The sequence below is a fragment of the Stenella coeruleoalba genome (genome assembly GCF_951394435.1).
Source record: "Stenella coeruleoalba genome assembly, chromosome: 9".
In the NCBI taxonomy this organism is placed as follows: Eukaryota; Metazoa; Chordata; class Mammalia; order Artiodactyla; family Delphinidae; genus Stenella; species Stenella coeruleoalba.
The window spans coordinates 13875346-13890919 of NC_137155.1; the positions used below are offsets into that span (position 1 = coordinate 13875346).

The 15574-nt window shown below is 40.6% G+C and overlaps 1 protein-coding gene across 4 annotated transcripts in view; it reads left to right on the forward strand.

Annotated features, from left to right (window-relative positions):
* The window catches only part of VPS41 (VPS41 subunit of HOPS complex), a 190201-nt gene that overhangs the window by 34346 nt on the left and 140281 nt on the right, over positions 1 to 15574 (forward strand). For 2 of the 4 annotated variants that reach the window (XR_013829759.1, XM_079931512.1), the window contains exons 3-4: positions 5774 to 5881; positions 13637 to 13714. Coding sequence is in view for 3 of the 4 variants with exons in the window: in XM_079931512.1 (XP_079787638.1) it covers positions 5774 to 5881; positions 13637 to 13714 (186 nt within the window). In the remaining variant the exon portion in view is untranslated. Of the gene's footprint in view, positions 1 to 1092; positions 1259 to 3507; positions 3993 to 5773; positions 5882 to 13636; positions 13715 to 15574 lie in introns of those variants that run through there. The other 2 variants (XM_079931514.1, XM_079931513.1) reach the window with 2 other exon arrangements.

Below are 15574 nucleotides of genomic sequence, written 5' to 3' on the forward strand. Positions count from 1 at the left end.
CCTTAGTCTGTTGTCCCCAAAAGCAATTCTTTCACTTTTAAGTTCAAAACTCAGTAAAAAATGACCGTGATTAGAAATTTATTTTCAGATAGTGTTTTAGAGTCCTATACGATGATCTAAAGGACCTGTCTTTAATTAAAAGTGCTATACACTTAGTGAAAATCCATGTTAGTTGAGGAATTGATTCTTTTTAAAGGAAAGCTGCAGATTTTTCTTGTATGGGTAAATGTCACTCTGTTCATATCTTCGCTTAAGCTGCAAGTCAGGACTTGTACTATTCCTCTAGGTTGTCATAGAAACGCAGTTAACTGTCATCTCAACTCAGACTGTTGATGGTTTTATTTGTAGGCTTGCAAGATTATTAAAATTTAACAAAAATTATTGATTTGCTTTTTATTAACACTGGGTTGTTTTCCATGGAAGTTCAAATTGCATGAAAGTCATTTTTTCTGTTTATTTTTACAGTGAAACTCTATGAAATCTACCTGGTTTTTTTTTAATGTTTTTTTTATTTAAAATGTGATATATAGTCTGCAGCAGTGGAATAACCTCTGCGAATTGTATTTTTGAATCACTTTCCATTTTCTTTGTTTACAGCAAGCAGAAAACACCTTTAAAAATTCACCTTTACCCCGCTTTTAACTTAACATAAAAGATACCTGTCAGAAAAGCGTGAAATGCTACGTCAAGTGCCTAATATTGGAGTTTTCATTTTATTTATGGTTTTCGAAGCCTAGCACAAATGCTTCAGTGAACTGTGCTGTGAAAGTATTTATTTTTGTATATTTATGTGCGAGAAATTATTTAGTTTTCACTTATAAATAAGACAGGCAAACCTTATTTACCGTAACTTTACCTAATGGTCCGTGGATGAGTGCTTTTATGCAAAATAGTCAAGAGGCTAGAATTAACTTTTCACATTGGATGCACATTTGATGTCTAGGCCTGAACAACATGTGGCATCTTATTATAAAGACTAACATTCAGGATTCAATTTGTATTTAACACATTTACTTCAGAATGCACACATCCTGCCTTTGCTACATTCAGTGTTAGCTTTGAAATGATTCCTATTTCTTGCTTGTAGATACATAAGTAGAAGTGTTTATTTGTTGCTTTTTCTAATTTTCTTTTTTCTAGGTTTTTTAAAACTTGGTTAATTAGCTATTTGATATTTTATTTTAACAACAGGTCACTTTTGGACATGCAGCATCTCCTTGGGTTGGGGTGATTATCGCAGTTACCTTTTTAAAGAAGGGTAGGTCTTTTAAAGAACCATGAACATGATACTTCCTTTTGTGGGTGTTAGTTCTTAGAGTTCTTCGTGGAAAGTTAATAGTAGGTAGACCATCTTTGATTTTAACACGCTTTTACTAAATAACCAACTACTAGCTTGTGTATACTTGGAGAAGAAAATTTAAGACAGCTCATCAGTAGACATGGAATATTGATTTTTTAAATTAAACCAGGTTTATTGCTCTTAAAATTTTACTACTCCTCTTGTAGCTAGTCTGCATGATGGCCCCTGGTGATCCTCACCTCCTATTATTCCTGCCCTCGTGTCCTCCCTTCCCACACTGAATCCCGGTTGGCCTGCATCATCAACGGAATATTGCAGAAGCATCAGTGTGTGACCTCTGAACCTAGGTCATATATAACATTAGGGTTTCCACTATGCATATCACTCTGGGGAAGCCACCTCTGCCAGGTCCTAAGGACACTCAAGCAGCCCTTTGGAGAAGTCGAGGAGGCCAGCAACTGAAGCCTCCTGCCAACAGCCAGCCCCAACTTGCCACCCATTTGAGTGAGCCATCTGGGAAGCCAGTACTCTAAGCCCAGTCAATTCTTCAGATGCCCAGCTCACACCTTCCCTGCAACCCCATAAAAGATCTTGAATCTGAACCACCCAGCCAAAGCCACTTCTGTATTGTTTACCCACTGAAACTCGGTTAAATAATACATATTTATTGTTGTTTTAAGTCAGTAAATGTTGGAATAATATGTTATGCATCTATAGATAACTAATGCACCTGCTAAAGAAACACATTTTTAAGCATTTCCTATTGATCACATAGTTTATAGTTGTAGGCATGAAAATTGTGGAGGCTTCTGTTGTGATTTGTAGTGTAATTTTTATAGGAGTTTTTATATAAGACATTGACATTAGAGCATTCATAACTGAATTTGAATTTTGGCTTTACTTTCTACCCACTGTGTATCTTAAGGAAATTACCTAAAATTTCTGATGATCAGTTTTTACTGAAAATCTGTAAAATGGGATAATGATATTCAACTCCCCATAATTTTTTTTAAGTCAGGATGAAATGAGATACCTATTAAGTCTGTAGCATGATGTTTGATATATCTCATCCTTTCTATTTAACTAGAAATTAGCCCCTTTCCATGTGAAGCTGCAGGTCTTTGCCCCAGGGGTAAAGACTTCTGTAAGCATCTGAGTTTGTGGTCTCTATGTGACTGTTTATTAGTATTATAATCTTTGAGAGGCCCAGGACTTACTACTCTGCAAGTTATTTTTCTTTTACATAATTTTCTTTTTACTGTGATGAGCCTAGGTGTGATTTTCTTCATATTTCTTGCTTGGGTTTGCAGAGCTTCTTGAACTTGTGGGTTGATGTCTTATCAGTTTTGAAAATTCTCAGTTGTTCCCTCTGTAAATGTTCTTCTTGTCTTTCCTCCCTCCCATTTTCCCATTTTCTCTATCCTTGTGGGATTGTGTTGAAAAGTATGTTAGCCCTTTTCCCTGTGTTCCACATATCACATATACTTTTTCTGTATTTTCCATCCATTTTCCTTCTCTGGCCTTCCCTTTGGATATCTTTTTTTAATATTTATTTATCTGTTTATTTATTTTGTCTGTGCCAGGCCTTAGTTGTGTCATGCGGGCTCATAGTTGTGGCATGTGGAGTTCTTAGTTGTGGCATACGTGTGGGATCTAGTTCCCTGACCAGGGATCGAACCTGGGCCCCCTGCATTGGGAGCACAGAGTCTTACCCGCTGGACCACCAGGGAAGTCCCCCCTTTGGCTATCTTTTGACCTGTTTTCCATCTCACTAATCCTGTCTTCTGCTTTGCTAATCTTCTGTTGAGCCATCTATTGCGTTCTTAATTTCAGTTACATTTTTCAGTTCTAAAATTTTCATTTGATTCTTCTTTACAGATTACAGTTCTCTGTTGAAAATCTCCCTTTTCATCTGTCTTATTCATCTTTTCCTCCCTCCCTCCCTCGCTCCCTTCCTTTCTTCCTTCCTTCCAGAACATACTAGTTATAGTTATGTTAAAGTCCTTTTCTTCTAACTCCAGTTAGTAGGTCACCCATGGGTCTGTTTTTACAATATTTTTTTCTCCTTGATTTTCAGTCATTTGGTCCAGTTTTGTGGTGCACCTGGTAATTTTTTATTGAGTTCTCGGTATTGTAAGTGAAGAATTGTAGAAGTCCCCATAGTATTCTTTTTCCAAGGGGTCAGCCTTTTCTTTACTGGGCAGATGGGTTGAGGGTTATGTACCTTACTCCAGTCAGGGATTGAACTGAGTCGAAGCTAGACAGAAATTTGGGGAAGCTATTGTGCTTATATCCTGGGGACCAGGAGTCCCAAATGAGAGCCTGTGGTATTCACCAGGATCTCATTTCCCAATGGCTCCTGAACTCTAATTCTTCTCTTCCCAGCATATCAAGGCAGTGAGTTTGCATTTTTGACACTTTCTGTTTAGCTTTTTCGTCTCATACCTTACGTAGCTTTGGAAATTCGCAGTTGTCCTTTGGAGAAAAGTGGCTGTGTAACAAACTCACTTCTTTGCCTCTGTCTTCCACTGGGGTCTTAGCCCATCAGGTCTCCAGTCCCCACAAGTACCAGAAGGTTTGCTGTTTTCCATCCTCCCAGGAGTGGGCATCTTTCCAGGCAGAGATTCTCAGCTTCTCGTTGATAAATGCCTCCATGAAGAATGGCTGTAGAATGCCAGCTCACCTCTCCATGGTTTGTTCACCATCTTGGAGTCCTGACTCTTCTAGTTCAGGTTGCCTCAGCAGCCCTTCAATTGATGCCTTATAGTGATGTTTCTCTATAGTTCATTAAGCCTTTCTAGTTATTCTGGGTGAGAACATTGATGTGCCTCAGTCTACCCAAATGTTAGCTGGAAGGTGAGGACTACACAATTATTTTTGAAGGAAGTATCAATGATTAGATTATTTTTGTGAACTTCTCTTTTGGCCAGCTTTATCCAATCATAGGTGTTGGTATATGCATATTTTCTTGTTTCTCATTACATACTGATGAAGTAAAATGGAATATTTTCTGAATCATTGTAATAATTTTTATAACTATCCTTGATTTATTAATTCATGGCCATTATAGTCAACATAGATTCCTAACTTTATTTTATAACTCTGAGGATTAAGGATGTCTTATGATTCTGTATCAACAGTGAAATTGAACATATAAAGTTAGTGATAATATTGAATACATATAAAATGATTGAGTCAACAGTGAATATTCTAACATAACAATGAGAGTCAACAGTGAATATTCTAACATAAACTAAATAATGACTGTTCATGGTTTACCAGTTATTTAAAATAAATATTAAAATATTTTTTCTGAAGAGTAATATATAGTTTGTTTTATATAAAATTTCTAATTTTCTCTCACTTTGACTTAATTTTTATAATTATATTTTTCTGGGCTTCCCTGGTGGTGCGGTGGTTGAGAGTCCGCCTGCCGATGCAGGGGACACGGGTTCGTGCCCCGGTCCGGGAAGATCCCACATGCCGTGGAGCGGCTAGGCCCGTGAGCCATGGCCACTGAGCCTGCGTGTCCAGAGACTGTGCTCTGCAACGAGAGAGGCCACAGCAGTGAGAGGCCCGCGTACCGCAAAATAAATAAATAAAATAAATATTAAAATATTTTTTTCTGAAGAGTAATATATAGTTTGTTTTATATAAAATTTCTAATTTTCTCTCACTTTGACTTAATTTTTATAATTATATTTTTCTGGGCTTCCCTGGTGGCGCAGTGGTTGAGAGTCCGCCTGCCGATGCAGGGGACACAGGTTCGTGCCCCGGTCTGGGAAGATCCCACATGCCGCGGAGCGGCTAGGCCCGTGAGCCGTGGCCGCTGAGCCTGCGCGTCCGGAGCCTGTGCTCTGCAACGGGAGAGGCCACAGCAGTGAGAGGCCCGCGTACCACAAAATAAATAAAATAAATATTAAAATATTTTTTCTGAAGAGTAATGTATAGTTTGTTTTATATAAAATTTCTAATTTTCTTACACTTTGACTTAATTTTTATAATTGTATTTTTCTAATTAGTATGAGATATTGTCAAATCTGACAAAAATACTTGTAATCTTGAAATGCAAAATTCATGTCTTTTAGAGGTTTATTATATTCCTGTCTCACTGCTGTGTTTTATGTCCATTAAGGCACACTGACAACCATTTTGCCCATACGCTATTTATTGACTTTGTTTGCGTAGTCAGACAGACAGTATTGTATTTAATATGCTAAAGTTGACTATTGTCAGCAGTGAGTATGTATAGTCCTCTTTCCAGCTTTTGAATTTATTCTGCCATTGAAGTTGTAGCCGTTGATAGACCAGTTGGAAAAATGAAACATGAGGATCTTAACCTTTAGCTGTAGTTGGGTTGCTGACAGTCATTAAGGGAACCATCTCTGGTTCCCCCTTACAATGTGTGTTTTGAGTATTTGAGTCTTTCAAATAAGTCCTTGAGGGCTGTCATTTTCTTTGCTCTCTGTGCAGGAAGAAGAGAGTGAAGAGGAGCCCAAACTGAAGTATGAAAGGCTCTCCAATGGGGTAACTGAAATCCTTCAGAAGGATGCCGCCAGCTGCATGACAGTCCACGACAAGGTAAGGTGGCCCATGTAGAGGATTCTGCTGTGAGTTGTTTCCGTGGTAAGTTTGTTGATACTTTGGAGTCTGGGTGCTTTGCATGGTGGGTTTTTTGTTTTTTGTTTTTTTTTTTACAGTAATCGTGTCTCCTTTCCATTCTTCCTCTCTCCTTTCTCGCCAACAAAAAACCAAAACAACAAGCAGAGATATTATATAAATGTATTTGTACACACACATACCACCCACTGCAAGGGTATATCAAGTAGGATTCAGACGATAATGGATGTGAAAGGTTTGTAGCAAGTGGTTCTCAGAAACCCTAGCACTTAATTCCTCAGCTCTTAAGTAGCAGAGTAGGAAAGTGTTAAGATGAGAAGTATTGTGGAGCTCATTGCTTTCGTGAAAGTAGAAGAGATTCCATTGGAAGCCTTAGGAATCAGCAGCAAGGCCCCAGATGATTACTTATCTGTTATATGAATGAATGAATAGATTCCACATCTGGGTTTTCGCTATAACAAAGCCCCCCCCACCAACTTTCTGAATCCAGGCTAAGTACTATACAGGATGCTTAGCCCATTCTTAGACCAATTGGAATATCAGAGGCCAGGGAGTTTCACCCATTGCTCTGTCTTCCCTATCAGCCCTGTGAGTGAGCCTTGGTACCTCCACAAAAGGCAGACCCCCAGCTCTGATCCATCTCCTGGCTTTATCCCTTTGTCACCAGCAGTATTGTCCCATCCTCCTCCTTACCTCCACCCAGTTCCCCTTTACTACCAATTTCATTCCATTGTAAACAGATTCCTGCACTTGCTCAGCACGGCAGTAGTATATGTGCTGTCTGTTTTGTTTTTCCAGAAACCCCTCCTTCGGCCCCGTTTCATCTCTCTACCCTTAAGGCCACACTCTAGAGGGTGTCCATCCCTGGGACTTGAGGATCTTTTGGGCAACGCTCTCTTATCCTTTGTTCGTTGAAGCTATTGTGTTCATCTTCCCACTAACCCTGTTTTGTGACTTTGTGGAGCCCTGATCTCTAATCCATTCTTTCTCTTTCTTTCTGTCAAGTGGTCAACTATCCTAAGTTAACTTTACCAGCAGATTCAATTCTCTAATGGCCCTGACCCTCATATGCCCCCCGTCTACACTCTCAGCTCCGAGTCAGTGCTCAGATGACCAAAGCCGCCCACCACGTGATGGTACATGTTGCGTGCCGAGGTGCACATGCCACTGAAAGGGCTGATATTTATTTGTCCTTCATCAGTTCCTCCAGTCCCCAATCCGCCTCTTCAGCCACAATCCCTTCACTCTCAGAGGATGATGTCATTTCTATTTAATTAAGGAAATGGAAACTACCAAGCATGACCAGCCTCAATTCCTGACCCCTTCCCCAGCTCATCTGAATCCACGCCCGTCCTCCCCCACAGGAGCTGTTCTTCCCCCTGCTCAAGGACCTTTTTGTCCACTTCTTTACTTCCCCTCCCCTCATTTCCTCCCTTGTCTCCTAGCGATCAGGCTATGTCATGGAGCAGACATAACTCTAGCCCCACGTACTACTGATCTAATTTCTGATTCTGTGAATGAACCTTTTTTGCATGTTTCATATACATGGAATCATACATTGCTTGGTCTCTTGTGTCTGGCTTCTTACAGTTACTATCATGTTTTTGAGGTTCACTTGTGACGGAGCACGTATCAACACTTCATTCCTCCTTATTGCTGGATAATATTCCACTGTATGGACAGAACACACTTTGTCCATTCACCAATTTGTGGAAATTTCGATGCTTTTGACACTGTGGATCTCACCTTTCTTAAAACTTCCTTATCATGACACCATTTTCTTATCACTTTCTTGATCACTTCTGTTATTCCCTTCTGATTTTCTTTCAGTTTCTTTCACTTCTACTTTTCCCTTACACGTTAGTTTTCCCAAGATTTGGTCCATTGGCCACATGTCTTCTAAATGTGTACTTTTTTTTTTTTTTAAATAAATTTATTTATTTGGCCGCGTTGGGTCTTCGTTGCTGCACGCGGGCTTTCTCTAGTTGTGGCGAGTGGGGGCTACTCTTCGTTGCGGTGCGAGGGCTTCTCACTGCGGTGGCTTCTCTTGTTGCTGAGCACGGGCTCTAGGCAAGCGGGCTTCAGTAGTTGTGGCTTGCGGGCTCTAGAGCGCAGACTCAGTAGTTGTGGCGTACGGGCTTAGCTGCTCCACGGCATTTGGGATCTTCCTGGACCAGGGCTCGAACTCGTGTCCCCTGCATTGGCAGGCGGATTCTTAACCACTGCGCCACCAGGGAAGACCAAGTGTGTACTCTTCTTGATATTTAAATGTCTTGATTTCTGTGGCCACCTCCACCCTGACCCTTCCAAGAATAGCGTGCTTATTTATCCAGGTGCCTCCTACACAGCTCTACCTTTGGTTCTGTTTTTACCTGAGACTCACCATGTCCATAATGAGCTCATCTTCTTTTCCCTACCTTCCCTTGCCTCTGTAGTTTTTGGGTTCTCTGCCCCATTTGGTGGCATCACCTAAGCCAAAGCTGACTCCTTCTCTCCTTCCGCCCAGTCATTCCCTAAGTCCTGGTGGTTCTCTGACCGCCAAGGCCCTCATCTTCTCCTGGCTGTACTTGTGTGCCTCTCGTTTTTCTACCCAGATCTGATTTTCATCATCCAGTAAATAAAAGTCTGAGCTCCTTCATGTGGTGTTTAAGGTCCTCTGAGATCTTGCCTCCTTGTGTGATTGGCCCCATATCTGACCACTTTCTGCCACAAGTGCGATGGTCTGGCAGCAACTCCTGACTCTTCTTACTCACAACATCTCTTCTGCCTGGATTCTACCCCATGTCACCTGCTTGAGTCTACTCCCATGCTGAGTCAAAGATCTTTTAGTACAGGCATTCATCATTTCTCCCTGGAACTAATGAACACACCGTGAACCAATCTATTTTCTTTCAGATTTGATTTCATCCTAGTCCATTTTTAACACTTCTTTCTACTGAAATAATCTTCCAGGAATTCAGATCTGATCATGTACTCCCCCTCCCTAGAATTCTGTATTGGCTTCCTGGTGTGTTCATGATTTGGACACATTCCCCCACCCACCCACCCACCCCAAAGACACACTCACTTTGTTACCTTTCATCTCTCCATAAATATTCCCCGGTGGTGCAGTGGTTAAGAATCCGCCTGCCAATGCAGGGGACACAGGTTCGAGCCCTAGTTCGGGAAGATCCCACACGCTGTGGAGCAACTAAGCCCGTGCACCACAGCTACTGAGCCTGCGCTCTAGAGCCTGCGAGCCACAACTACTGAAGCCCGCATGCCTAGAGCTCGTGCTCCTCAACAAGAGAAGCCACCGCAGTGAGAAGCCTGCGAGCCGCAACGAAGAGTAGCCCCCGCTCACTGCAACTAGAGAAAGCCCGCGCGCAGCAACAAGACCCAATGCAGCCAAAAGTAAATAAATAAATAAATAAATAAATAAATAAAACCCTTCAATGGCTCTCATTACACGCAAGATGAAGTCTGAAAAGTTTAAAAAAAAAAAATTCAGAAGTCTCCTGTTAACCAACCTTGCCAATCTCATTGCCTGTCTCCTGCCCTGGATGCTTCCACCATATAAAACTATTTGTGATTTTTTTGCCTTTGTCCTGCTTTTTATGTGACTACATGCCTTTGTGCAAGTTGTATTCATGCTGTCTAAAATGGTCTTTACCACAAGCCTGCCCCATCTGCCTCAGTGTCTGCTGTCTAACACTCCTTCAAAGTTGACCCTTGAACAACATGGATTAGAACTGCACGGGGTCCACGTAGACATGGATTTTTTTCAGTAGTAAATACTACACGGTCCCTGGTTGGTTGAATGTGTGGCTGTAGAACCACTGATCTGGAGGAACCGTGGATCTAGAGGGCCAGCTATAAGTTATATGTACATTTGCAACTGCAGGAAGGGTGGGCGCCCCTAGCCACCCCCCAGATTGTTCAAAGGCCAACTATCTACTATGGAAAAAAATCTGTGTCTAAGTGGACCCTCCCAGTTCAACCCTGTGTTGTTCATGAGTCAATTGTACTTACTTTTAAAGCATACTCGAAAAATTTAATCTTAATCAGTTTTTTATTTCTGTCTCCATCATTTTACCGTCATCTTTTAAGTCACACGTGCTTATTGTCTAAGCATATCATAGGTGCTTTGTGTGTGTGTGTGTGTGTGTGTGTGTGTGTGTGTGTGTGTGTGTGTGTTGAATAAACCACCAAATTGATGAAAAGGAGAACAAAGTTTGCCTCCCCAGAGGTCAAACTTTATTAACACCATACTTAATCCAACTTGGCCAAGGAGCCTGACGGTGGGAACTGTAGTCAGACTAAGTTTGAGAACATGCACTTTTGATCTGAGGCTCATGTTTCTATCTACCGGGCTTCTGATCCAGTTGAGAGTATTTTAGCTCTTAATTCTGGCCCTAGCTCTGCCACTCATTGACTGTCTCCAGGGAAGTCACATCAACTCCCAGAACTTATTTCCTTATGTGTAATTGAAGGCAGTCCATGCTCTAATGCTTTGAATGCTGTAAAGTACTAGGTGAAACATAGATATTACTGTACAGCTGAACACATTTGAAAGGTGCTACTTCTTGTTTCTTTAGTGGTGTCCAAAAGACTGCTTATTGCTTCTTCTACCTGTTTACTTACAAAAAGTCCAACTGTTCAAAGGAAAAGCAGTTATGCTAGTGGATGGTTCAGAAGGATTCAATGCCCAAATGATAGTTTATCAAATGAGTCAAGTTTCTGTATTTAAACAGGAATGGGACTGATTAAATTATGTTTATTCTTTGCCCATGCTGGATTTTAAGTGCTCTCAGGTTAAAAGAAAAAAAATTCAATAGTTACAAAAACACAGAGCTTTTCATGTCTGGAAGAAGGGTCATATTTAAAGGATTTATATTTATGTTTGTGATTTGTGGCCAATTCTGCATTTTTTTCTTGTATTTTAAGTAGTGGAAAGCAACTTAAAAACTTTCATTTCATTAGCAAATGAAAGTATGACTCAGTAATAGTTTTGGTAGTTAAATTTTTAAGAACTATACAATTGCCTTATCAAACTTGATTGTTTTTTGGTTTTTTTTCTTTTTTATAAATTTATTTATTTATAGTAGTGGCACATGGGCTTAGTTGCTCCGCAGCATGTGGAATCTTCCTGGACCAGGGATCGAACCCGTGTCCCCTGCATTAGCAGGCAGATTCTTAACCACTGTGCCACCAGGGGAGTCCCAAACTTGATTGTTTTAAGAGCACATAAAGTTATTTCTAAAAGGGAGCAACAATAATTTATCTAATCCAAATGATGAAATGTTTTCCTAAAGAAAAGGTAGCTTGTCATAAAAACCACTGCATTGTTTTTTCAAAGATGTTCTAAAGTAATTATAGTTTTAGGTTGAAATCATCCAATCAAAATAATTATTTTATGTTTCCTTTCTGTCTTAAGTATTAAATGAATTAAACTAGTAATTTTGAAAAGAAAAAAGGAAAGAATTAATATTTGGGGTAAAGTACTCTGTATAGAACCTTTAAAACTTTGATAAACTATAATTGGAAGTTCAAGAATGGCCTTCACAGAGATATCAGAGAATGACCCAGTATTAAAGCATTGGCCCTCTTGGTTTTCTTTCTTTCTTTCTTTTTTTTCTTTTTTTGTTTTTTGACTTTTGGCCGCGCCATGCAGCATGTGGGATCTTAGTTTCCCGACCGGGGATCGAACCTGTGCCCCCTTCATTGGCAGCGTGGAGCCTTAACCACTGGACTGCCGGGAAAGTACCCCCCCCCCCTTAGTTTTCTAACAAAGTAAATACAGTGTTTATGAGGAGAGTCAATACTGTCGAGTACTTGGGTGTAGTGAGCTTTTAAAACCCATTCATTCTTTTACCATAGGTGGCCTCAGAATGGAGTATTGTTTGTAGCTAGTATTATGTGGTATTTTTCTATTCAGATATTTTCAGAGTGTTACTGTGGAGAAGAAATTACACCCCTCTTAGTCTTCTATTTCTAATTAGAATGTTCTTTTGCTTTGGAGGAAACAGCCCTGTTTGGTTTAAACATTCAGACTCATTCCGCCCCCCCCCAAAATTACCTCTTCCCCTGCCCTTTCCAGGGCCCCGACATCGTGTTTTCAGCAGCCTTGTTGTCTGCCCTGGATGAGTAATCGGCCTGGCACCTTGTGCATTCAGGCAGCCCTGTGCAGTGGAATCGTCATACCTAGTTATGTCTGCACACCTGATGTTTTATTAACCAGTATTGATTTTTTTACCCGGCGGACTTTTTTTTCTTCATGAAAAAAAGGCAACCTTGCAGGAGTGAAAGACATTGCAGGGACTGAATTTCTAATGAACCCCCTTCTTTTCTTTTTTGTGACGCCTCTTTAATGTAGCTTTATATTTTAAGCGCCTGATCTGAAATTTCATTTTCAGTAATTCCATTCTGAGAAATCCTTTTAAATCTTGACTTTCTGTAAGGTTAATTTTTTCAAGATTGTGCTGCTTGACTGAAAAGCTTAGTGTAGTGCCTATAAATTTAAGCATTTCGTTCTAGGTTGCGATGAAGCATGTTCACATGCAACAAAATACAGAGAATTTGGAACTCTTTGAGTACTGCTTAGAGAGATAGAAGGGAAGATAAATCTCATGTCCTATTTCAGGTAGTCCTAAAGTTTCTTCTCATTTCCTTAGGGTTAGTTCAAAGAATTAAAGAAACAGTGGGAGTTATGAACAGTTTATGTCATAAAATGAATACAAAGCTCTACAGTTATTTTTGTGACAGAAAAGGATTTTTTTTCTTTTTTGCATTCAAAAATAACATTGACACTTAATATCACACGTTTACTTTTAGAGAGGCGTTCTCATGATGACAGTATAAGTACATCTGAGCTTTTGCATCTCAGTGTGGCATGGATTTTCCTTCCTAAATAAGATTACTTTGTTGTGTGTGTGTGTGTGTGTGTGTGTGTGTATGTGTATGTTGAACTTAAATGATAACACAGATTTACGCAGTTGCCATAAATTAAGGGGAGTTTACAAATCATTCCCTTCAGATGCTGAGTTCAACCGTGGGTTGGTCGTACGTTCACAGCTGAATTTTAATTTGCTGCCTCAGTCCATCAGGGCATTGTGTACAGGCCGCATGCACACCATTAGTTGTCAGTAGATGAGGGTCCTCGTGAGTCCTTCTGACAGCCAGCTTGCATGATCCCAAGAAAGAAGGCCCTGTTCTGTGATTTCCTCCAAGCTGGAAACAAGCCTTCTCAAAGGAATGTGCGTCTTCCGAGGCATCGCAGATCACTTACACATTAAGTGTCTTGACTTTGCATATGGTTTTATTACTAATTATGTATGAATGGTCCATTAAGAAACTGACCCCTGGGGCTGCCCTGGTGGCACAGTGGTTGAGAATCTGCCTGATAATGCAGGGGACACGGGTTCGAGCCCTGGTCTGGGAGGATCCCACATGCCGCAGAGCAACTAGGCCCGTGTGCCACAACTACTGCTACTGCGTGTCTGGAGCCCGTGCTCCGCAACAAGAGAGGCCACGATAGTGAGAGGCCCGCGCACCGCGATGAAGAGTGGCCCCCGCTTGCCGCAACTAGAGAAAGCCCTCGCACAGAAACGAAGACCCAACACAGCAAAAATAAATTAATTAATAAACTCCTACCCCCAACATCTTCTTTTAAAAAAAAGCATATGCCATTAAAAAAAAAAAGAAACTGATCCCTGTACCCCTCTGTTCTTCTTACAGTTCTTGGCGCTGGGCACACATTATGGCAAGGTTTATTTACTGGATGTCCAGGGGAACATCACTCAGAAGTTTGATATAGTAAGTATCCAGTATAAAATAATGTGCGAGCTAAATTTCATGCTGAAAGCCGTGCTTTGAAATATTTGTTTTAGCCATTTGTTTTTAGAGCCTAAAGAAAGGATCTTTATCGATGATATCGGAGTGCTAAGAGTTCAACTCTGAACTTTGTAATCTGTGCTAAAAAGTTTTAAAGGTGAACTTACAAAGAAAGAGGTCTGTATTTATACATAATGTATTTTCACTGGGTATCTGCTCTATAAACTCCTTTTAAAAATTTATTTTTATGAATCTGTTTAATTGCAGTTCTTTAATTATAGTCATCCATTTGGCTTTAAATGAAGCATTTAAAATACTCCTATGTGTATTTGTTTTAAACTGTAACTGTAGAATGTCTAGATGAATTGTTAATCAAAAAAAAAGATTGCTTTTATTGGTGATTAATGGTGCTAATTTACATACTCTGGGGGTTTGTGGAATCCTTAAAGTGTGAACCCCCTCATTTGATGACTAATGTCGATTGTAAGTACATGCCCCATAATCTTCTCCAGATGCCAAATGTAAATTGAAAATTGATTGATCACCTTGCTGTTGCGGTTTATCTCTTCTAAATATATAAAGCTAATATTTTATGTGAATGTTCTGCGAGTTGGACTCTTAGGGGATTATATTGACTAAAAGAGAAGAGCCAGGCTTTTTATTTCTTTAATTGTGATTTGGAATCACCAAGGATGAAGGAAGTGTTGAATCTGAAGCTTGATTTTGGTGTTTAAGATGGGCTGAGAAAGTATCAAGTGTCCGTGGTTGTGTGAATGTGAACCTTTGGGATGAAAAAGGTGGTCATTTTGGGGAACATATTCCTTTTTTTGAAGAAAGCGTCAGCACTTGTTGAAAGATCCATCATAAGGTATTGGTGTAGTTTACAAAGGACACCACAGTTTCTAAAGCTGAGACGTTATATATTAAAGGTACCAGGTTGCTTTGTTTTGCTTAAAAGAAACGGAACCACAGATGATGACAGTATCCTTGGAATCTTTGGAATAGTCCTGGAAGGGAATTGTGTGCTCTAACCACTGATCCATCAGGCAAATGGTGGGTTCTTGTTTGGCTTCGGCATCCCTTTCAGACAAGAGGATACTTTTGAACCTCTGTCTTCTCCCTCCTGGACACTGGCCACCCATTTTGATGATTTAATAAACATTTGGCCTTCCCATTACCATGCATTAAAATGTGAGCTGGGGGCTTCCCTGGTGGTGCAGTGGTTGAGAGTCCGCCTGCCGATGCAGGGGACACGGGTTCGTGCCCCGGTCCGGGAAGATCCCACATGCCGCGGAGCTGCTGGGCCTGTGAGCCATGGCCGCTGAGCCTGCGCGTCCGGAGCCTGTGCTCCGCAACGGGAGAGGCCACAACAGTGAGAGGCCTGCGTACCGCAAAAAAAAAAAAAAAAAAAATGTGAGCTGGTGCTAGGCAGAGCTCTTTTTTATGGTGTCACCCATATCGCCTCACCTTGAAAAAAGAGCTTTGCCTGGATGGCCTCTTAAATTTATGGCTCCAGTTTAATGATTCTGTTCAACTCTGCTTCTCAGTAAGTCTTTTTAATATTATATAGAAATTACTCGATTGCTGAGGTTCACAGGACAAACACTGCTGGTTCCATGGCCAAAAGAGAAACCAGGAGAAATACTGTATGAGTTGACTCGTGTCTTTCGTTACCCATTCATTCATGCGGTCCTTGTGTCTATTCAGTATAAGCCTTCAGCTTTATCTTTTCTGATGTCAGTTTTATGTCAGGTATATCCTGCGTCCTTTTCCAGGTAATTCCTGGTTCTTTCTTTTCAGTCCTGCCTTTATGACATCTTTGAAAATTAAGTTCTTTATAGC